Source organism: Scyliorhinus canicula, chromosome 8 (genome assembly GCF_902713615.1).
Source record: "Scyliorhinus canicula chromosome 8, sScyCan1.1, whole genome shotgun sequence".
In the NCBI taxonomy this organism is placed as follows: domain Eukaryota; kingdom Metazoa; phylum Chordata; class Chondrichthyes; order Carcharhiniformes; family Scyliorhinidae; genus Scyliorhinus; species Scyliorhinus canicula.
Window position 1 is genome coordinate 47,428,761 of NC_052153.1, and position 19,924 is coordinate 47,448,684.

A 19,924-nucleotide genomic window follows, 5' to 3' on the forward strand; every position below is an offset into this window, starting at 1 on the left:
TATGTTTACATACAAAAAAGCTTTTAATGGATTTAACAATCCTAAAGATAGCAATCCCAACAGTCAAATGGTTTGATCATTTCCATTTTCAGGAATGTGCAGCTCTTAATTACAAGTGACTAATTACAGTGACAGTAATGATTTTCAATGTGGTTCATCGGTGTCTCATCAGTCATCTCGACGCATATTTCCACACGGTCCAAACTTCTGAATCATGATATCAGGTTTACCTTTTCTGAAACATAAAGAGAGCAAAGGTTAGGATGAGATCAAAATCTTAAAACAGGATTATTGTTGGTAATGTATAATGTTTGAGTCTGACACTAATGATATGGAAGTAGATAGTTACAAGTATCCTAACTCTGACAGAATCCTGTTCGCCAGTCACTCCTCTGCTCATTGGCCTACATACATTGGCCCCTGGCCCAGCATTGCCGCCATTTTAAAATTCTCATCCTCATGTTCCAATTCTTCCAAAGCCTCGCGCTTCCTTATCTCTGCAACCTTCTTCAGCCTTAGAGCCCTCCAAGAACCGTGCTTCCTTCCAGTTCCAACCACTTGTTCAACCTTCACCCAACCATTAGTGTTAACACCTCAAACTGTTCTGGACCTCTCCTCAAGAATTGCAGAAAGCCTCATTGTAGGTACGGCACCTTATCTGAGATATAATTCATAGCGTGTTTGGAAAAAAAATGAAAGCATTTCCAAGTCATTGCAGTCTTACTGAAAGTTAAGTGAAAGAGGTAGGTTTAAAAGGAGAAAAAAAATTGTCTTTCCCCATCTCAGGGTGTCTCAAAGCTCGTTGGGGCAATGAAGTACCTTTGAAATATGGTCACTGTCTCCGATTTTAAGGGAAGAGAAGGAGTTAAGGGGTGTAGGAAGGAACTTTCAGGGTGTGGGACCCAGGTGGTTAAAGGCATAACTGCCTTCTGGTGAGGGGAGAGGATGCACAAGTCAGGTTGGGAAAACATTCAATTGCAGTGTGTGTAATATTGAATTGTTTCACTGCACCGACACCGTAGTGGCTGAAACTGTTGAACAATCCGGAAGAAACAAACTAGAATTATGTCCATATAGGGTAGAAATTGATCACAGTGCACAGATTGGCCAGCGTAAATTATTCCCTGGTCATTGGAATGCAATGTGGAGCTAGGTCTGTACAATAAACTGTTCTAATGGGGAAGGGCAGTACCTTTGTGTTCAAATCCCTCCACAACATACTCCAGGAGTAGCAAAAACAGAACAAAGGATCAGGAATCCTGAATACATAGTCCCCTTCTCCCCAAAGGATTGTGGTAATGTCTATCTTTTGTACTTACGGCCCCATCATCCTGTGTAGCTCATTACATGTAAGTAAAGTTACTGATCGCTATTTTCATTACCTATTTTCATTACTCTACTGTTCTAACCTGCAGAGACCTACAGGGATGGACCAATTATCCTCCCCGTAAGTCTCGTAGAATACAAGCTTCCCTGTTGAGGAACGGGGGCCCATTAGCGGAGTAATGGGGCTGGATTCTCCTTTTTGGGACTAATCCCCACGGCGTCATGAAAACTGTGGTCATTTACGCCAGGAAAGCTGGCATCAAAAGGCCACAGATTCACCATTTTGCGGGGGGCTAGCAGGCAGTCGTCATAGAGCTCGCAGCTCTAGCTGCCGATATGGCCCCCAGCACTTCCGGGTCAGAGGCCGCGCATGTGCACGGCGGTGCTCCATGGCGGACTCAGCCCGCGGACCTGGCCCGGCAAAATAGTGCCCTGCATCAACCGCTTGTTCTCCCCGGACTGCCCGCCCACATTGCCCCCAGCCCCTACCCGCCAATCGGTCCTCCCCCGACTGTGGCGACCCTGGACTGAGTCCGCAGCCGCCACGCAAGGATCCCAGACTTTGAGATCACATGAGTCCCACACCGTCGGGAATTCGGCCGGTCGGCAACGGAGCATCGTGGGGCGGGCCTCAGGCAATGGCCTGAGGTGGTGGATACTCGGCGCGGTGTACTTCATGAGTACGCCGATTATCGGAGGGGTGGTTGGGGGGGGGGGGGGGGGGGGGGGGGGCGGAGAATTTGAAAACTGGTGCCGCTTCCGATTTCGGCACCAAAACGGATTCTCCGCCCCATCCCCGAATGGGATTTTGGCGTCGGGGAGCGGAGAATCCAGCCCATGGACTCTGGCAATAAAAGCTCGGCCCAAAAGCTCGGCTCGGTTGGGACCTGATGTGTATGGTGTAAATAGTTGTTTATTAATAAAAAACAAGTTTCTTTTCGCCTCTCGTTGTGGATTCCTCTGTGGTCACTAAATCTGCACAAGCTAAGGTGGCAGCAAGGATGATGCCCTCTAGACACAGTAGTCTTGAAAAAGAAGTTCCCATCTTTTAGATAAAGCAGCATTCTACATTTCCAAGCAGCAGATATCTCTTGTCCATAAGGTGAAACTTACTGAACTGCATTGCAGAGATGGCATTCATTATCATAGGTGATCCCATCGGTTCCACAGACGGGGATATAGCTCTTTGGGCATGTTTGGAACAGCTCTCTTAGCTGATCACAAATGGGCTGAAACAGAGAACACAGTCACTTGTAGTCACACAAAGCTCTGAAGCAAAAGTGGAAAAGAAAATGAGAGGTACATATGCACGAGAAAGTAAACCGGTCACAACTCACCTCAGTGGCTTCATCAGAAAATGTGTATTCAGTAGCTGGAAGACAAAACACGGAGGGAAGATCACCATTGTGTGTGGGAACAACGCATTGGGAAAATAAACTCAACTCCCAGCTCTGGCAACTTCATGGGAGGCTATTTTAGAGTTTGGATTGGAAGGTTACATCTGTCAACCTTTGAGTTCAACTTTTCACACCAAGGATATAGAATCAGAGAATCAAAGAATCCCTGCAGTGCAGAAGGAGGCCATTCGCCCCATCGAGTCTGCACAGACCCTTCGAAAGACCACTCTGCCTAGGCCCAATCCCCCACCCTATTCCTCCAACTCCACCCTAAGGGGCAATTAGCAAGGCCAACCCAGCTAACCTGCACATCTTTGGACTGTGGGAGGAAACCGGAGCACCCGGAGGAAACCCAGGCGCACACGGGGAGAACATGCCGACTCCGCACAGAAAGTTACCAAAGTCAGAATCGAACCTGTAGGTGCAAAGGCACAGACATGATGAGCCAAGTGGCCTTTTTCCGTACCGTAAACGTTCTTTGATTCTATGATTGCAGGTCTAGAATTCTCCCATCCCCCCCCCCCCCCCCCCCCCCCCCCCCCCCCCCCCCCCCCCCGGCAAAAGGAGTGAATGCTTGGATAATTGAAACTTTCAAGACCGAGATAAAAAGGGCAGGATTCTCCGACACTGCGGTGGATCGGAGAATCGCCGGGGGGGGGGATCCCGCGACGCCGCTTCATGTTTCGCCGGGGCCGGTGCGGAGACGGCAACCCACGCGCATTTGCGAACTCGCGGCGCCCGTACCAGCAGCTGGAGCTGCGTGAAGCGTTCCAATGCCATCCTGGCCCCCTGTGCAGCGCAGGATCACTGATCTTAGTGGCCAGATGATGCCGTCGTAAAACACTCCGGCGTTTACGACGGCATCAACACTTAGCCCCAGGATCGGAGAATCCCGCCCATAAACTTTTATTAGGCGAGGGATATGGGGAAATACATGCAAGTAAAATGGAAATACTACCAAGTTTCAATTATTCAGCAGTTTCCCTACGACACATTAAGTGTTCTGCAATGGATTGATTGATTAAATCTGAACCTGTCCAGCTTTCCCCTCAACTCCTTCCCCCTTTACCCTCTCCCAAACTCACTGGAAACACTGGACACAAGGGATTCCCAAATATTCCTTGTGACTGCTGGTGAATGCACTGCATCATACAGCACCACCTCAAAGAGGACAAGGGATGGAGACCATCATTGCCTTTCATGTCAACCCCACTCCACTCCATTCATTAATTTACGTTAGGGTCAAAGAGGTCAATCAACTGGGCCCTGTGTCTCTGCCTGAGAGGATAGTTACTGGGCACTAGCCACAATTTCACAACAATAGCAGCAGGCTGTGCCAAAACCTGTGAACCCAAACTCGTTACCACAAAATTAATAAAAAGACATTGCTGGAAAAACTCAGCTGGGCTGGCGGCACCTGCGGAGGGAGGAGCACGTTTCAAGTTGAATCTGTCTCTACTTCAGAACTGAAGAACTGAGTTCCGAAGAAGACACACATTCAACATGAACTCAGTTTCTCTCTCCACAGATGCTGTTGAGCTTTTCCAATGTTCCCTGTTTTTATTTCAGATTTATTGCATCTGCACGATTTTCCTTTTTTTTAAAAGTGAGCAGGAAATACTTGCACCCACTATGTGGCTGAGCAGAGCTCCTTCTGTCTAGCGATGGGTGTACTCCAAAGTCCAGTGCATTTCACAAAGCAATTTTTAAAAACAGAGATAGGAAATTGAAGAGCCCACAGTACCTAGGCCAGCCATGAGTGAATAGCAGAGCAGACTCGATGGGCCGAGTGGCCTAATTCTGCTCCTAGGTCTTATGGTCTAATGGAAGCCTGGGATCTACATCCGTTCAGTTTGTGAGAGCGACTGTCTATTGAATATATTATAATATACGTTGGTTATGTGAATGGACAATTTGTCCATGGTGTCTGACTAGGTGCTATCAGCCTAATCCCACATTCCAGTTCTAGCCTTGCAGTGTATGGCACTTTGAATGCAAGTCCAAGCACTTTGTGAATGCTATGGGGTTTCTCATCTTACCACCCTTTCAGGCAGTGAGTTGCAGATCCCCATCACACTCTGGGTGAAAATATTTCCTCTAAACCTTCTATCTCATACACTAAATCTATGCCCCCTGGTTATGGACCCCTCAAGCAAAGGGCCTTCCTATCCACTCCAACTAGACCCCCTCATAATCTTAGACATTTCAATCAGGTCCCCTCTTCAGCCTCCTCTGCTCCAAAGAAAACAACACTAGTTTATTCAATCTTTCCCGTAACCAAAATTCATCAACCCAGGCGGCATCCTTTAGAAATCTCCCCTTTCCCTTTCCCCTCTCTTGTTCACTTACATCTTTCTTCCAGAGTGGTAGCCAGGACTGCACACAGCACTCCAGCTGTGGCCTGACTACTGTTTTATACATAACTTCCTTACTCCTCTATTTTAACTCAGCTAATAAAGACAAAGGCAGCAAGGGTATAGTATATATGACCCTTTATCAAGTCACCTGGACTTGAAACGTTAGCTCTTTCCTCTCCCTACAAATGCTGCCAGACCTGCTGAGATTTTCCAGCATTTTCTCTTTGGTTTCAGATTCCAGTATCCGCAGTAATTTGCTTTTATAAAGGCTATAGTATATACTCTGGACTTCAATGATCATCATCAAGAGTGGCTCAGCACCACGACTGACCCAGCTGGCTGAGTCCTGAAGGACATATATGCTAGACTAGATCTGCAGCAGGTAAAAAGGGAACAAGAAAGGGACAAACCTACAATAATAATCACCTTTATTGTCACAAATAGGCTTACATCAACACTTCAGTGAAGTTAGACATCACCAATCAATCTATCACAAATGCATCCATCCATGACAGCATTGATAGGAATGGCCACCAGATAATGAGAATGAAATCAAAGCCCCATCTTTATAATGAGGACTGAATGCTGTATGGCACTGCCACTGTGTTAAACAGCATGGATTCAAACAGATCTAGCCACTCAAAACTGCATCCATGAGGCCCTATGGACCATCTGCAGCAGAATTGTATTCAACCACAAGCTGTTTCAATACAGCTGCAACACTGGCATCTACCCAACCATGTGAATAATTGCCCAGGTATGTCCTATCCACAAAAAGCAGAACAGATTCAATCTGGCCAATTGCCACCCCATCAATCTACTCTCGATCATCAAAGTGACAGAAGGTTCAAGCAGCACTTACACAGCAATAGCCTGCTCTCTGATGTTCAGTCTGGATTCCGCCAGGTCCACTCAGCTCTTGGCTTCATTACTGCCTTGGCCCACACATGGACAAAAGAGCTGAACTCAAAAGGAGAAGTGAGAGTAACGTCAGGGCAGCATTTCACTGAGTGTGGCTTCAAGGAGCTCTTGCAAAACTGAAGTCAATGCAATCAGAGGGAAATCTCTCCACTGGTTGGAGTCATACCGAACACAAAGGGTGATGGTTGTGGTGGTTGGAGGCCAATCATCTCAGCCACAGGACACTGTTGCAGGAATTCCTTAGGGCAGTGTTCTGGCCGCATCCATCATCAATGACCTTCACAAGGTCAGAAATGGGGATGTTTGCTGATGATTGCACAATGTTCAGTGCCATTGCACAATGTTTACTAACTCCTCAGATACTGAAGAAGTCCATGTCCATATTCAGCAATACCTGGACAGTATTCAGGCTTGGGTGAGAAGTGGCAAGTGATATTCGGGCCATACAAGTGCCAGGCAGTGATCATTCCCAACAGGAGAGAATCTAGCCACCTCCCCTTGAGATCCAATGGCATTGCCATTGTTGAATCCCCCACTATCAACATCTTATGTGTTACCAGTGACCAGAACCTAAACTAAACCTGCCATATAAATATTATGGCTACAAGAGCAGGTCAGAGGCTGGGAATTCTGCAATGTGTAACTCACCTCCTGACTAGCTAAAGTTTGCCCACCATCCATGAGACATAAGGTTGGAATACTTGCCTGGATAAGTGCAGCTTCAACAACACTCAAAAAACTCAGCACCATTCAGGCCAAAGCAGCCCGCTTGATTGGCACCCCATCCACCAATTTAAATATTCAGTCCCTCCACCGCGGTACAGCTGTGTGTACCATATGCAAGATGTACTGCAGCGACTCGCCAAGCCTCCTTCGGCAGCACCTTCCAAATTTACCTCTCCCACCTAGAAGGACAATGCCGAAGATGCCAGCTGCGAGTACCCCTCCAAAATACACACCATCCTGAGCTGGAATTATATCACCATCCTTCACTGTTGCAGGCTGAAAATCCTGAAAAGCCATCTCTAACAGCTCTGTGAGTGTACCTACAGCAGATGGACTGCAGCAGTTTAGGAAAACTGCTCAGCACCATCTCCTCAAAGGTAATTAGGGATGGGGAACAATTGTTGGCTTTGCCACTGATATCCCATGAAAGAACACAAATAAAGTTTTCTGTATGCCTTCTTGACCATCTTATTTACCTGTGAGGCCACCTCCCAGGAGTTGGACTCCCAGGTTCCAAGGTGTCTCTGGCACTTATTCTTTCATGGGATGTGGGCATCACTGGCAAGGCCAGAAATTATTGCCCATTCCGAATTGCACTTGGGATGGTGGTGCTGCAATCCATGCACCGTAGTGACTCCTGCCACTGCTCAAACTCTGAAACCCGGAGTTCAAGCTACTCTTGGTGAGGCTTCCTGCACGTGTAGATGTTCAGACCATGACAAACATTTTGAGTTTCCCACATGACACAGGACATGCACCCCATGGGACTGAGGTTCACTGTCAAACATCTACTTTCTTGACTATTAACTAGAAACATTGAGCAGTTGCTCAAAAATTGGCTCCTTCACTGGTTGCGATGTCAGTTTAGCTGTTGGAGGTGGAAATGTTACTGGAGGATTTCCTTCAGTAATGTCTTTCAGGAAAAGGGAACTTGCCATCCATTCTCTGTCTGACCCAAATGCAACTCCTGTATCACACTACATGGCTGACTCTGTATGGATGATAAATACACCCCTGTCCATGTCACCATCTCGCAAGAACAAGCTTATGTCACCATCTCGCAAGAACAAGCTTAACAGCGTTGCTGTCCCACTAACTAACCACGTCACCAACTCTACCCCAGTTCACAGTGACACTTTACCTTGGAGCCAGACCTTTGAGGTAACTTTTGGGCAGTGATACTCCACCTGGTCTGCCGCAAATTCCTTTGGTTCCTTGATTTTGTTTTCTTTCTAAAAAGCTAAAGTAAACTAACATTGAAGCTGTACAGAGCTCCGGTCAGACCTCACCTGGAGTGCTGCATCCAGTTCTGGGCATAATACCTGAAGAAGGATAAATTGGCCTTGGAGGAAGTGTAGCACAGATTCACTTGAACAATATTGGGGCTTAGAGTATTAAAGTCATGAGAGAAGGTCGCACAATTTTTACTGGTATTCCTTTGAGTATCAAAAGTTGAGGGGGGATATGATTAAAGTGCTTAAAATATTAAATGATTTATTTGGGTAAATGCAGAGAAATCATTTCCTCTGTTGGGGCATCAAGAATAAGGAAGCATAATCTTAATATTCGAGCTGGGCTCTTCAGGAATGAGCTAGGTTATACAGCACAGAGACACATTGTTCAGCCCAACCAGTCAATGCTGACATTAATGTGCAACTCGAACCTCCTCCCATCATTCCTCATCTATAACCCTGTATTCCTTTCTCCCTCATACACCTATGTAGTGTTAGCTTAAATGCATCGATACTATTCCTGTAAATATCCCTGGAGCAGCAAGTTCCACATTCTCACCATTCTCTGGATGAAGAGGTTTCTTCTTAATTTCCTATTAGGTTTCTTAGTGACTATCTTATATTGATGGCCTTCATTGATGGATCTGGTTCCATCAATGTCAGCCTCTGACCTGCTCTTGTAGCCATAACTTTTGATACTCAAAGGAATACCTGGGGGCTGATTTAGCTCACTGGGCTAAATCGCTGGCTTTTAAAGCAGACCAAGGCAGGCCAGCAGCACGGTTCAATTCCCGTACCAGCCTCCCCGAGCAGGGGCCGGAATGTGGTGACTAGGGGCTTTTCACAGTAACTTCATTGAAGCCTACTTGTGACAATAAGCGATTTTCATCTTCCCCACAGGAGGAAACATTCTCTGTATCCACTCTCTCAAAACCTTTCAGAATTTTAAAGACCTTTATTAGGTCACCCCTCAGCCTTCTTTGTTCAATGGCAAAGCGATCCAGCCTGGCAAGTCTTTCCTGATTTGTACACCCATGAATTCCGATATCATCCTCTCATGAATCGCCTTTGCACCCTGTCCAGTGCCTCGATATCCTTTTTAGAATATGGTGACCAGAACTGTGTAGTCTAACCAAGTTTTATTACAAATTTAGCATAAATTCCCTACTTTTCAGTTATAACTCTCTGGAAATAAACTCACGTTTCATTTGGTTTTGCTGTACCTCTGTTGACTTGTACCATGACTTCAAGTGATCTGTATATTTACACTCACAGGTCCCTTTGCCTCTCTATCTACCCCCATATTTTCCAAGCAATGTGGGGATCTCATTTTTCGTACCAAAATGCAATACTGCACTTACTTATCCAGGTAGTTCAAGGGACATCTTTTGACCCAGTGGGTAGTATAAATATGATCTGAAGTAGATTAAGGTATAGGAACAGGAAGGCCTTATGACTTGCAGGATTGAGCTGCCATTCAATGATATCATATGGCTGAACCACCTTCCTGCTCTTTCGCCATTTCCCTTAACTCCCCTAATGCCCAAAATTGATTTATCTCATTCCGGAACATAGTTAATAACTGTCTTGTTGACTTGTATGGTATTCACGGACTCCATTTTCAAAACTTCAAACATCAGTCTCCATTCGAGTCAGAATCTAGATCTGAAAGTGTGAGGCCCAGCGGAATGATCTGAGTCCAATTCATTAGTTGCTTAGAGATTATTTAACTTAAAATGGTAATAAATAAAATCAGGTGATGGGAGGTATGAAAGTCCATGACTATAGACAGCGACATTGTGGGTCAAGTGAGAGGCATTGGCGTAGTGGAATTGTCGCTGGACTAGTAATCCAGAGACCCAGAATCATTCTCTGGGCATTGGGGTTCGAATCCCACACCCATGGCAAATGGTGAAATTTGAATTCAATAAAAACAAATCTGGGATTAAAAGTGTAAAAGGGGACCATAAAACCATTGTCGATTGTCGTAAAAACCCATCTGGTTCACTCATGTGCTTTAGGGAAGGAAGTCTGTCATCTTTACCTGGTCTGGCCTACATGTGACTCCAGATCCACAGCAATGTGGTTACCTCTTAATTACCCTCAGGGATGGGCAATAAATGCTGGCCCAGCCAGCGACGTCTACATCCCATGAACAAATTTTAAAAATGAAGAAGAACTTACCATCAGTGCAGAGAAAATACACGAAAAGAAGAGCAAAAGCTGAGCATGGTTTCATTCTCCAGCAGCACAAGCCCTGAGTCAGTAGCTTGCAGCTTTCGTTTCGTACTGACACTTGTCTCTCAATATTACACCGTACAACACAGAGCTGGTCTATATAAAGGGAAGGCTGCTCAGTGACTCATTGGGCAATGCGAATCGTGCAGGAGGCAAATATAGAGTGAGGATGGCTGAGTGTTATGTGTGAGGCAACAGATAACAGTAATATGCTGGAACAAGTGGTACAGTGTTGAACAACACAAGATGAACCTGCAAGGACGCGGTCGACTGATGGTCACCCACGGATACCATCGCTTCGCTAGAGTACAGTGAACTCTTTGTTATGCCCTAACGCTGAATGTAGCAAATAATGACAACTAACTGTGTCCTTGTGTATAAACCAGGGTTGCCAGTATGTTAGCCACAAGCCACAAAAGGCTAATTGGGAATCCAGATGTGATTAATTGCAGTTTGGATTATTAAGTAGTATCATAGAAATATAAAGTTAAAGACGGAAATAGGCCATTTAGCCCACTGTGCCTGTGTCAGCCCTTTGAAAAAACTACTAATTGGTTCCACTCCCTCACCCTTTCCTCATAGCCTGCAAAGTTTCTCACTAAAAAGTACCCATCAATTGATCAACTTGTCCCTCGATTCGAGGATGACGTGTACTCAGGGCTTCGTGTTTCTGCCACGGATCTTCACGAGGCTGAACAGACGGATTCTTCACCCACCAATCTTTGGGCATGGGGGCAGAACATCCAATGAGCCTGTGGGATTCGGAGTTCACAGTTTCCTTCCTTTTCTTTCCTTCTCTGCCACCTCTCTGCCTCATCACTAAGGCATTAAGGGACAAACTCCTCTCGGTCATTAATGTCAATGCTGCCGTTATCAAGGAGCACTTCAGAGTGTCATTGTAGCATTTCCTTTGTCCTCCCCTGAGACGTTGGTCATTTGAATGTCGAGAATACAGGACCTGGTGGGGAGGTGCTTTTTGGCCATCGGGACATCGTCCAGGATATCAAAACTGATTTTACAGGAAATTTGCCTCAATGCATGTGGGTCTGGCTTCAAGGGAGGGGGGGGGGGGGTGGGGGTGGGGAGGGGGGGCTAGTTTGTTCAATGGTCCTTCTATTTAATCTGGAGAATGCGTCTGAGGTCTTGCTGGTGTGTCCCAGATACATAGTCCAGGTCTCACTGTAGTACAGGAATGCAGTGACAACTGCTCTATACACCAGGACTTTGCAAAGCACCCTGTTGTCAAACACTCACTGCTATAGTTTGCAGAAAGCTAAGCTAGCGCAGCTGATCCGGTTTTGGATCTACGCACCAATGGTGGCCTTTTGAGAGACATGACTGCCAAAGTATGGGAATGCCCAACATGTTCCAGAGTCTCTCCTTCAACATATATGGGGGGTAGAATATTTGGCTGATCAGATGTGGGTTAATATATGAGTTTTGTTTTGTCAACATTTAGGGGCTGGCTAAATCTCTTACATGAAGAAATCAAAGAGGTCGAAAATAACTTACAAATATGGTGTAGAGTGGGCAATGACACTTCAGTCATCTGCAAATTGTTGATCATGAATGTGTATGGTGGTCAGATTAGTTTTGGCATGGAGGCAACTGAGGTTAAAGAACCTCTAGATGGTATTTAATACTCACACCAGAGGGCAGTTGATCTTTAATGATGTGAATAGTCACTGTCAAGTAGATTGTGAATGGCATGGGGGCTATCACACAGACTTGCCTGACATTGGTCTGGACTTTGAAAGGGACTGTTTCAGATCTCTCACGCAAGACAGTTACAGTCATATCATCATGAAGCTGTTTTAGGATTGTGATGAAGCTTCTTGCACATCCAAATCCCTGGAGCACAATCTACAGAGCCTTGCAATTTACTGAGTCAGTCAAATGTTTTGGCCAGGTTGATGAATGTGACGAAGAGTTCCTGGTGTTGCTCTTGACATTTTTCTTGGATTTGTCTGGTAACCAAGACCATGTCAGAGATTCCTCTGATAGGTCTAAAGCCACACTGTGTCTCTACGAGGATTTCTTCAGCCACAGGAGGTACGCTATTTGGGATCTATCCAATTTCTCTTTGAAAGAGATTACTGAGACTGCTTGCTTTCAAGCAGTGTGTTCCATATCATAATAATTCACCATGTATAAAATTTCTTCTCATCTTGTTTCTGTCTCCTTTGCCAAACACCTTGGGCGGGATTCTCCCCTACCCGGCAGAGCGGGCCGTATTGGCGCCGAGGAGTAGCGTGAACCACTCCGGCGTCGGGCCGCCCGGAAGGTGCGGAATCCTCCGCATCTTCAGGGGCTAGGCTGGTGGGGTTGGTGCCACGCCAGCCGGCGCCAAAGGGCTTGGCACCACGCCAACCGGCACAGAAGGGCCTCTGCCGGCTGGCGCGAGTTGGCGCATGCGCGGGAGTGCCAACATGTGCTGGTGTCATCCCAGAGCATGTGCAGGGGGGTTCCTCTCCGCGCCGGCCATGGCGGACCGTTACACCGGCTGGCGCAGAAGGAAAGAGTGCCCCCACGGCACAGGCCTGCCCGTGGATCGGAGGGCCCCGATCGCAGACCAGGCCACCGTGGGGGCCCCCCCAAGGCCAGATCTCCCCCCCCCCCCCCCCGCCCCCCTTGAGGACTCTGCAGGTCGCATGCAGAGCCAGGTCCCTCCGGTACGGACCTAGTGTATTTTACGCCGGTGGGACCCGCCGAAAACGGGCGGCCACTCGGCCCATCGCGTGCCGGAGAATCGCGGGGGGGGGGGGGGGGGGGGGGGGGGCGCTGCCAATGGCCCCCGACCAGCGCGGCGCAATTCCTGCCCCCGCTGCAAAACTGGTGCCGCAGAATCTGGCAGCCGGCATCGGGGCGGCGGGGCGTGATTCACGGCACCCCCCCCGGAGATTCTCCGGCCCAGCGGGGGGGTCGGAGAATCCCGCCCCTTAAATCTGTTTCATCTGGTTACTAACTCTGCTTGCTGATCCACCTCGTTCCTTGTTATTTACTCTCTCAAAACCAATTATGCCTTTTAATACCACGATTAAATCTCCCTTAGTTTCCTCTGCTCTCAGAGACCAGCCTCAGTTTCCCTAATCCTTCCATGTAACTGAAGTTCCTCACAACTGGTATTATTCTAGTAAATCTCTTCTGCTTCCTCTTAACATTCTTTCTAAAGTCTGGTGCCCAGAATTGGACACAATACTGGGACCTAATCAGTGATTTATAAAAGTTTAGTGTAAGTCTGTTTTATGCACAATGGTCCAGACTTTTGTCTCCAAATGGAGGCGGGAATGGGATTGGAAAACCTGAAATATTCAATTTTTAAACATAAATTAGAACTAGAGGACTGCAGGATGTCGTAGATTATAATGTTAGACTTTGTAGATGTAGGCCGCAGCATGAAATTTAATGAAATGAGTAGTTGAAATTCAAAGTGCTATGTAGCTCATGCAATGTGGGTCAAAGATATGTAAATAGATCTTAGTGCAGAACAGAATATGTATTGCTGTGTTTTGAACGTGGAATTTTGCGGGGGATGGGTGGCCATTGGAATAATTGAGGAGGAATTTCTTCTCTCAGAGGGTAATGAATCAGTGGAACTCCTTACCGAAGAGGCTGGGTCATCGAGTATATTCAAGGCTGAGATAGACATATTCTTAATCAGTGAGAGAATCAAGGGTTATGGGGACAAGGCGGATTTGGAGGATTATATCAGATCAGCCATGATCTGATTGCATGGCAGAGCAGACGTGATGGGCCAAATGGCCTACTTTTGCTCCTACGTCTTATGGTCTTAAAATTGTCTGAAGGTGACAAATATTGGATAAGGGTCGTAGTGGCAGATGAGTGGCAATTTTGCAGTATAAAAGGATTTGCAGAGTTTGTTTTAGTCTGCTCTGGGAAGGGGCTGAATTCAGTGGGCTGAATTCTCCACCTTGCGAAGCCGCAAACGTGAACCGTGATCGGGTGGAGAATCTGGCATCCGGCCAAAATTGAGGTCTGCGCCCGGGTAACGGTTTAGGCGCCATGCTCCAGTCCCTCCCTCGCCACGAAAGCGAGATTGGTGCCCCGTGCCAGCAAGAACATGCAAAACCGACATTTGCATGCATGTGATTGGCGGGTTGGACACAGCATGCTCCACCCTTCCGCTCCACTCCGCTCCTCTCAGACAACGTCTCGCGAGTGTGAAATACTACAAGTATTCACAAACGAGGTGGGCACCATGATTGCGGAGGGGAATTAGCAGGAGCCTAAAAAAACACTGAAACCCCGTTGAAAGAGTTGGGCTTGCTGAGGGATGGCTGCCTGGGCCGGGGGAAGTAGCGGATAGTGTCTTGGTGCCAGGTCCCTGGATTTGGGGTGTTACCGTCGGGATAGCGATGGCCTGGCTCAGACCCTCATTGCTTCAGTCTGTCTTTGCTGCTACTCACAGGCTCCTGGCTGCTCACACTGCTGGTGCTGCCTGTGTGCCAGGTTAACCTGGTCTTTTAGGACTTCTTACTGTGCCCACCCCAGTCCAACGCCGGCATCTCCGCATCATAACTTGTATGCGTTCATTATACTTTTGAGCTTGTTAAATTTGCTTGGTTATTAAAGGGATTAAGATATTAAACCTGTCTGCTAGTTGGGGTGTGCAGACAGCAGGTAGATCCAGGAGGCGGCTACATAAACAATAAAGTTTGGGATCTTCTGGACTCCAACCTCGTCAGTATTCCAGGGAAAATATATCAAGCGTGTTGCTTGTCAGTTCAAATTTCCACCTTGCTTCCACTCTGACCTTTCTGTCCTCGACCTGCTGCAATGTTCCAAGACTCTGGCTTGAGGAACAGCAATTCATCTTTCGATTTGGTACTCTGCAGCAGCGATGGGCAATTTAGGCTAGTGAGTGGGCCACATGAGTGGCCCTCCTTCACCTCATTAAGCAGCAAGATTGAAATCGGGCTGTTTATTTACCATCACCCCATGATTAAGATTCAATACATTTAATACATGCAAAATATTTGATATTGAGTTACAGAAAATGCTCAACCATTTATATATTAATAGAACTATCAAATGATAAAAACAAAATAAATATAAACACTGGACGCAGAGGAAGCACGCAGCTCTGACAGTCAATGTGTGCGATCAGCACGCACCTCACTTCACGTGCCCTTGCTTTATGTGTGTATCACTTCAGTCATACCAGGAGGAAAAAACTACACGGATGGAAATCAGTGGAATGTGGCAATCCTGCGCGTGCGCAACGGTCAACAGAATGTCTTGTGGGCCACACTAAGAACCCAGATGGGCTGCATGTGACCCCTGGGCTGCAGGTTGTCCACCACTGCTCTACAACCTTCTGGAATCAACATTGAGTTCAACAATTATAGATGATAACCTCTGCTTCCATTTTGTTCTTCTTTTTGATGGTTCAATGTTGATTCATTTCTTCCTTTATCCCTCGATGTTCCATTCAGGCCTCATCTGGACACATCTTTTGCTTCTTTACTGTATCCATCACCAATTTCTTTGACTCTTGCACCACAAAACCTTTAATCTCTTCTGCCTTCCAACTAATCACAAACCTCTCCTTTTGCTTTTTCTGCCCGCTCCCCCTTTCTACTGACTCAAAACCTATCACACCTTTATCTCCCAAAATTCAAATCCCATCGTGCCTTTGTTGTGGAAGTGAATTTGTTAAATCTAGCAACATATTAAGATTCAAGATGGCGCCGGAACGTGGTGACTCTCTGCGAGCTCTTCCAAACAGATCCTCTTCCTACACCTCACTTCCCTTGCCCTTGCTAAAAGTTCTAACCGTTTAAAACTTAATTATAACACTTATATAATCACTAACCATGTTTTTTTACATTTACTTTCAGGTCTGGAGGTTCTCTGACTTCCGAGGATCAACCCACATGACCCGGCCCAACCACCCGGCAGGACTCGAAAGGTGAGCTGATCCCAACCTTGAACTGGAAGCGGGAGAGGCCCAACAGAGAATCCTGACCCCGACCTCGCATGGAAAATGCCTGACCTGGCAACTAGACCCGTCATCCAGCCACATGACCCGGCCCAACCTGAGCCAGAGAGGCCCACTCAGCACCCAGACTCACCTGAAGAAAGAAAGGAAGAATATTGACGTGGATGCCGGATCAGGACGAACTAGAGTCCAGATCCCAGGAGCGCCCGATCCAACCACCGGTGCTAGATCCGACCACATGATCCAGCCTGACCTGACCCGGCCGGACCTGACCCAGAAAGACCCTGCTAGCGATCCAAATACAACATAATCATCCCCAAAGCAGAGAAGACCCCACGCAAGGGCCTGAACATACCAAAAGGAAGACCCGACCGCACGGAACCCCAGGACCCAACCGGATCGCAAACCTGCCCCCCTGGCAACTTAAAAATCCCAAACGGAGCCCAGGACATCGCCAGGTGCAATCACTTACTTTCCACAAGGTCAGACATCTCATCAGATCTTGGGACCACCCAGAAGCAGCTGCCGACCAAGGAAATGAGGGAAACATGCTGGTCAACAGCAACGTGGTTGCAAGTCTCCTCTCCACAGCTACTCCTAGCAAACATCCAAGTGATTGAAAACAAGCTGGAGGAGCTTAACACTAAACTTACCTCTCAGAGGGAAGTGAGAGACTGCTGTGTGCTCTGTTTCACAGAGACATAGCTCATTCCTGCCTCACCGGACTGTGCCATGCAACCTGATAGCTTCTCAATTCACTGGATGGACCACAAGGCGTCCTCGGGCAAGGCGAAGGGTAGAGACCCTGGTAACTGCTGCTCCTCAGACCTGGAATACCTGACCGTGAAGTGCCGCCCGCACCACCGTCCACCGGTTCTCACTTCTGCCATTATCATGGCAGTCTGCATCTCACCCCAGGTGGAAATGAAGAAGGTGCTTGATGAATTGTACATCGCTGTAAACAACCTGGAAACGGAATACCCGGAGTTCTTGTTCATCGTGGCCGGGGACTTCCACCAGGCCAACCTCGAGAGTGTGCTGCCAAATTTCCATCAACTCATCCCCTGTTCTTCCAGGGGCCCTAACATCATTGACCACTACTGCACAACCATCAAGGGCGCCTACCACTCCATCCCCTGACCACATTTCGGAAAATCAGACCACATTACGGTGCACCTTCACCCGGAATACAAGCTGAAACTTAAGCAGGAGGAATCCGGTTAAGAAGGTCATGCAGTGCTGATCCGGGGCAACAGAAGAGCTCCTACACGACTGCTTGGAGTCAGTGGACTGGTCCATATTCAAGAGTGTGGCGGCCAATTTAAACAAGTATACCACCCCTGTCACAGACTTGGGCTTTTCACAGTAACTTCATTACAATGTAAGCCTATTTGTGACAATAAAGATTATTTATTTATTATTATTATTAAGTGTGCTGAGGACTGCATGCCAAAGAAGGTGGCATGCGCGTTCCCCAACCTGAAACCATTGTTTAATCGGGAGATCCACCCCCTACTGAAGAACAGGTCTGAGGCATTCAAGGCAGTTGACCCTGACCTATACAAGAAATCTAGGTACGATCTCTGCAAAGCCATCAGAGATGCCAAGGGGAAATACCAGACTAAGCTAGAGTCCCAGACTTACAACACAAACTCTCGTCAGTTGTGGCATGGCTTAAACAACATAACAGGCTACAAAGCAAAGCTGATTAGAATCTCCAGCAACAGAACACCCCTCCCTGATGAACCCAATGCATTTTGAGCAGGATGCCAATGAACCGATGTCAACTTCCCCAATAGACTCAGAGACACCCATACGTACCGTCACACACTCCGAAGTTAGATTGGCCGTCTCGGAAATTAACCCATGGAAAGCAATGGGTCCTGATGGAGCCCCTAGTTGTGCACTCAGATCCTATGCGGACCAACTGGTGGGTCTGTTTTCGGACATCTTTAACCTCTCCCTACTCTGTTCCGAGGTTTCCACCTGCTTCAACAAGACCACTATCATACCGGTGCCAAAGAGCAACCAGGCAACGTGCCTCAATGACTACCGTTTCGTGGCCTTGACATCTATAATTATGAAGTGCTTTGAGAGGTTGGTCATGAGACACATCAACTCCTTCTCCCAGAATGCCTTGATCCACTGCAATTCGCATACCGCTACAACTGGTCCACAGCAGATGCCATCTCCCTGGCCCTACACTCATCCCTGGTGCATCTCGACCTCAAGGACACCTATGTCAAACTCCTATTCATTGACTACAGCTCCGCCTTCAACACCATAATCCCAGCCAAGCTCATATCAAAGCTCCAAAACCTAGGACTTGGCTCCTCCCTCTGCAACTGGATCCTCGACAATCTGACCCATAGACCACAATCAGTAAGCATAAACAACAACACCTCCTCCACTATAGTCCTCAACACTGGGGCCCCATAAGGCAGTGTCCTCTTCCTCCAGCCCTGGTCTGGCAAGTCCTCAAATGACAGATACTGCTGGTACACATGAGGCCTTATGTGGCGCCTCTTTCCCACCTCCTTCTTCTTGGCCTGTTAGGCGGCTGGCTCTCCATCCTCACCAACTAACTCCTCTTCTTCTGGGGCAGGCATCACTGCTGCAGGGAATCTCCTCGAGGAGCCCCAGCTTGTATAGCCTCAGTGCATCCCCCCCGGGCCATTTGTCTGCAAAGGGTGAAAGTCAGCCAGACATAAATAATAATAATCTTTGTTAGTGTCACCACGAGGCTTACATTAACACTGCAATGAAGTTACTGTGAAAATCCCCTAGTCGCCACTTCTGCTGCGACGCTTTGGGCTCGTTCCAGTTTACTGGCAAATACATGAGAGGACTTCAAGACTTCATAGATAGCATTACACTGTGCTCTGTGCTCACAATGAGAAGATGTCCCTTGGCAGTGGCATAAACTTCAGGGGGCCCAAAGTACTTTACAGCTAATGGGGAACTTCTAAAATGTAGCCATTTGTGGTGAATGTATTGCTGTAACAATCCACCATATGCTTATCTGTATCACGCTGTTGCCCATGTGGGCTCCACCTATGGACTATTGTATGGTATTACCTACAATGTAGCATGCTGGGGCCTGTGTGGGCTCCGCCCCTGACTCCACCCCTTGAGGGGAGGTATAAAGAGCAGTGGCCCTGTAGGCGACTCTCAGTAACAGACCAGTCGCAGGCAGGCACTGTTCTAGTTGATTAAAGCCACAGTTTACTTCTACTCCTGGTTTCGTGTGAATTGATGGTCACATCACCATTATTATAACGTAGGGAACAATGGCGGCTAATTTTTGCACAGCAATGTCTCACAAACAGGAATTAAATAAAGGGTCTAATGATCTGTTTTAGATGTTTGTTTAGCAAAATAGTCTGCCATCATAATGCAGTCTCCAAGACCCTGGCTGAATTTCTGATGGGTTCAATGAGCTGCCAGGATTCATATCGTGTGAAGCATTCCTGTCCCAATCTATACTTTGTCCAGCCAGATTACACTGACAAATCCAGGCCCATTTGTACCTGATTTTGAGGCAGAGGGAGCATTCATTGTGATATGTCACCCCATCAGTTCCACATACTGGTTCATATTTGCTGGGGCATTTCAGATTTGTCTGGGTCCTCCCGCAGAGCGGCTAGAACAAAGAAGAGAATGACTTGCAGAGGTTCGTAACTCCAGAATTATACATACCAAAGCATTGCTGAAATCGAAAGTGGAAATGTTTTTAATTTACCTGGACAGAATTTTCAGTCATGT

General features: G+C 47.2%; 1 protein-coding gene across 1 annotated transcript; it reads right to left on the reverse strand.

Annotated features, from left to right (window-relative positions):
* LOC119969982 (trypsin inhibitor ClTI-1-like) lies at nucleotides 1-10,298 on the reverse strand. The gene is made up of 4 exons (XM_038803951.1): nucleotides 10,144-10,298; nucleotides 2,664-2,698; nucleotides 2,440-2,555; nucleotides 1-235 (listed from the first exon to the last, which is right to left on the reverse strand). The coding sequence occupies exons 1-4, from the start codon at nucleotides 10,196-10,198 to the stop codon at nucleotides 169-171; spliced, it is 273 nt and encodes a 90-aa protein (XP_038659879.1). The 5' UTR covers nucleotides 10,199-10,298; the 3' UTR covers nucleotides 1-168.
* Between the last annotated feature and the right edge of the window lie 9,626 nt (nucleotides 10,299-19,924).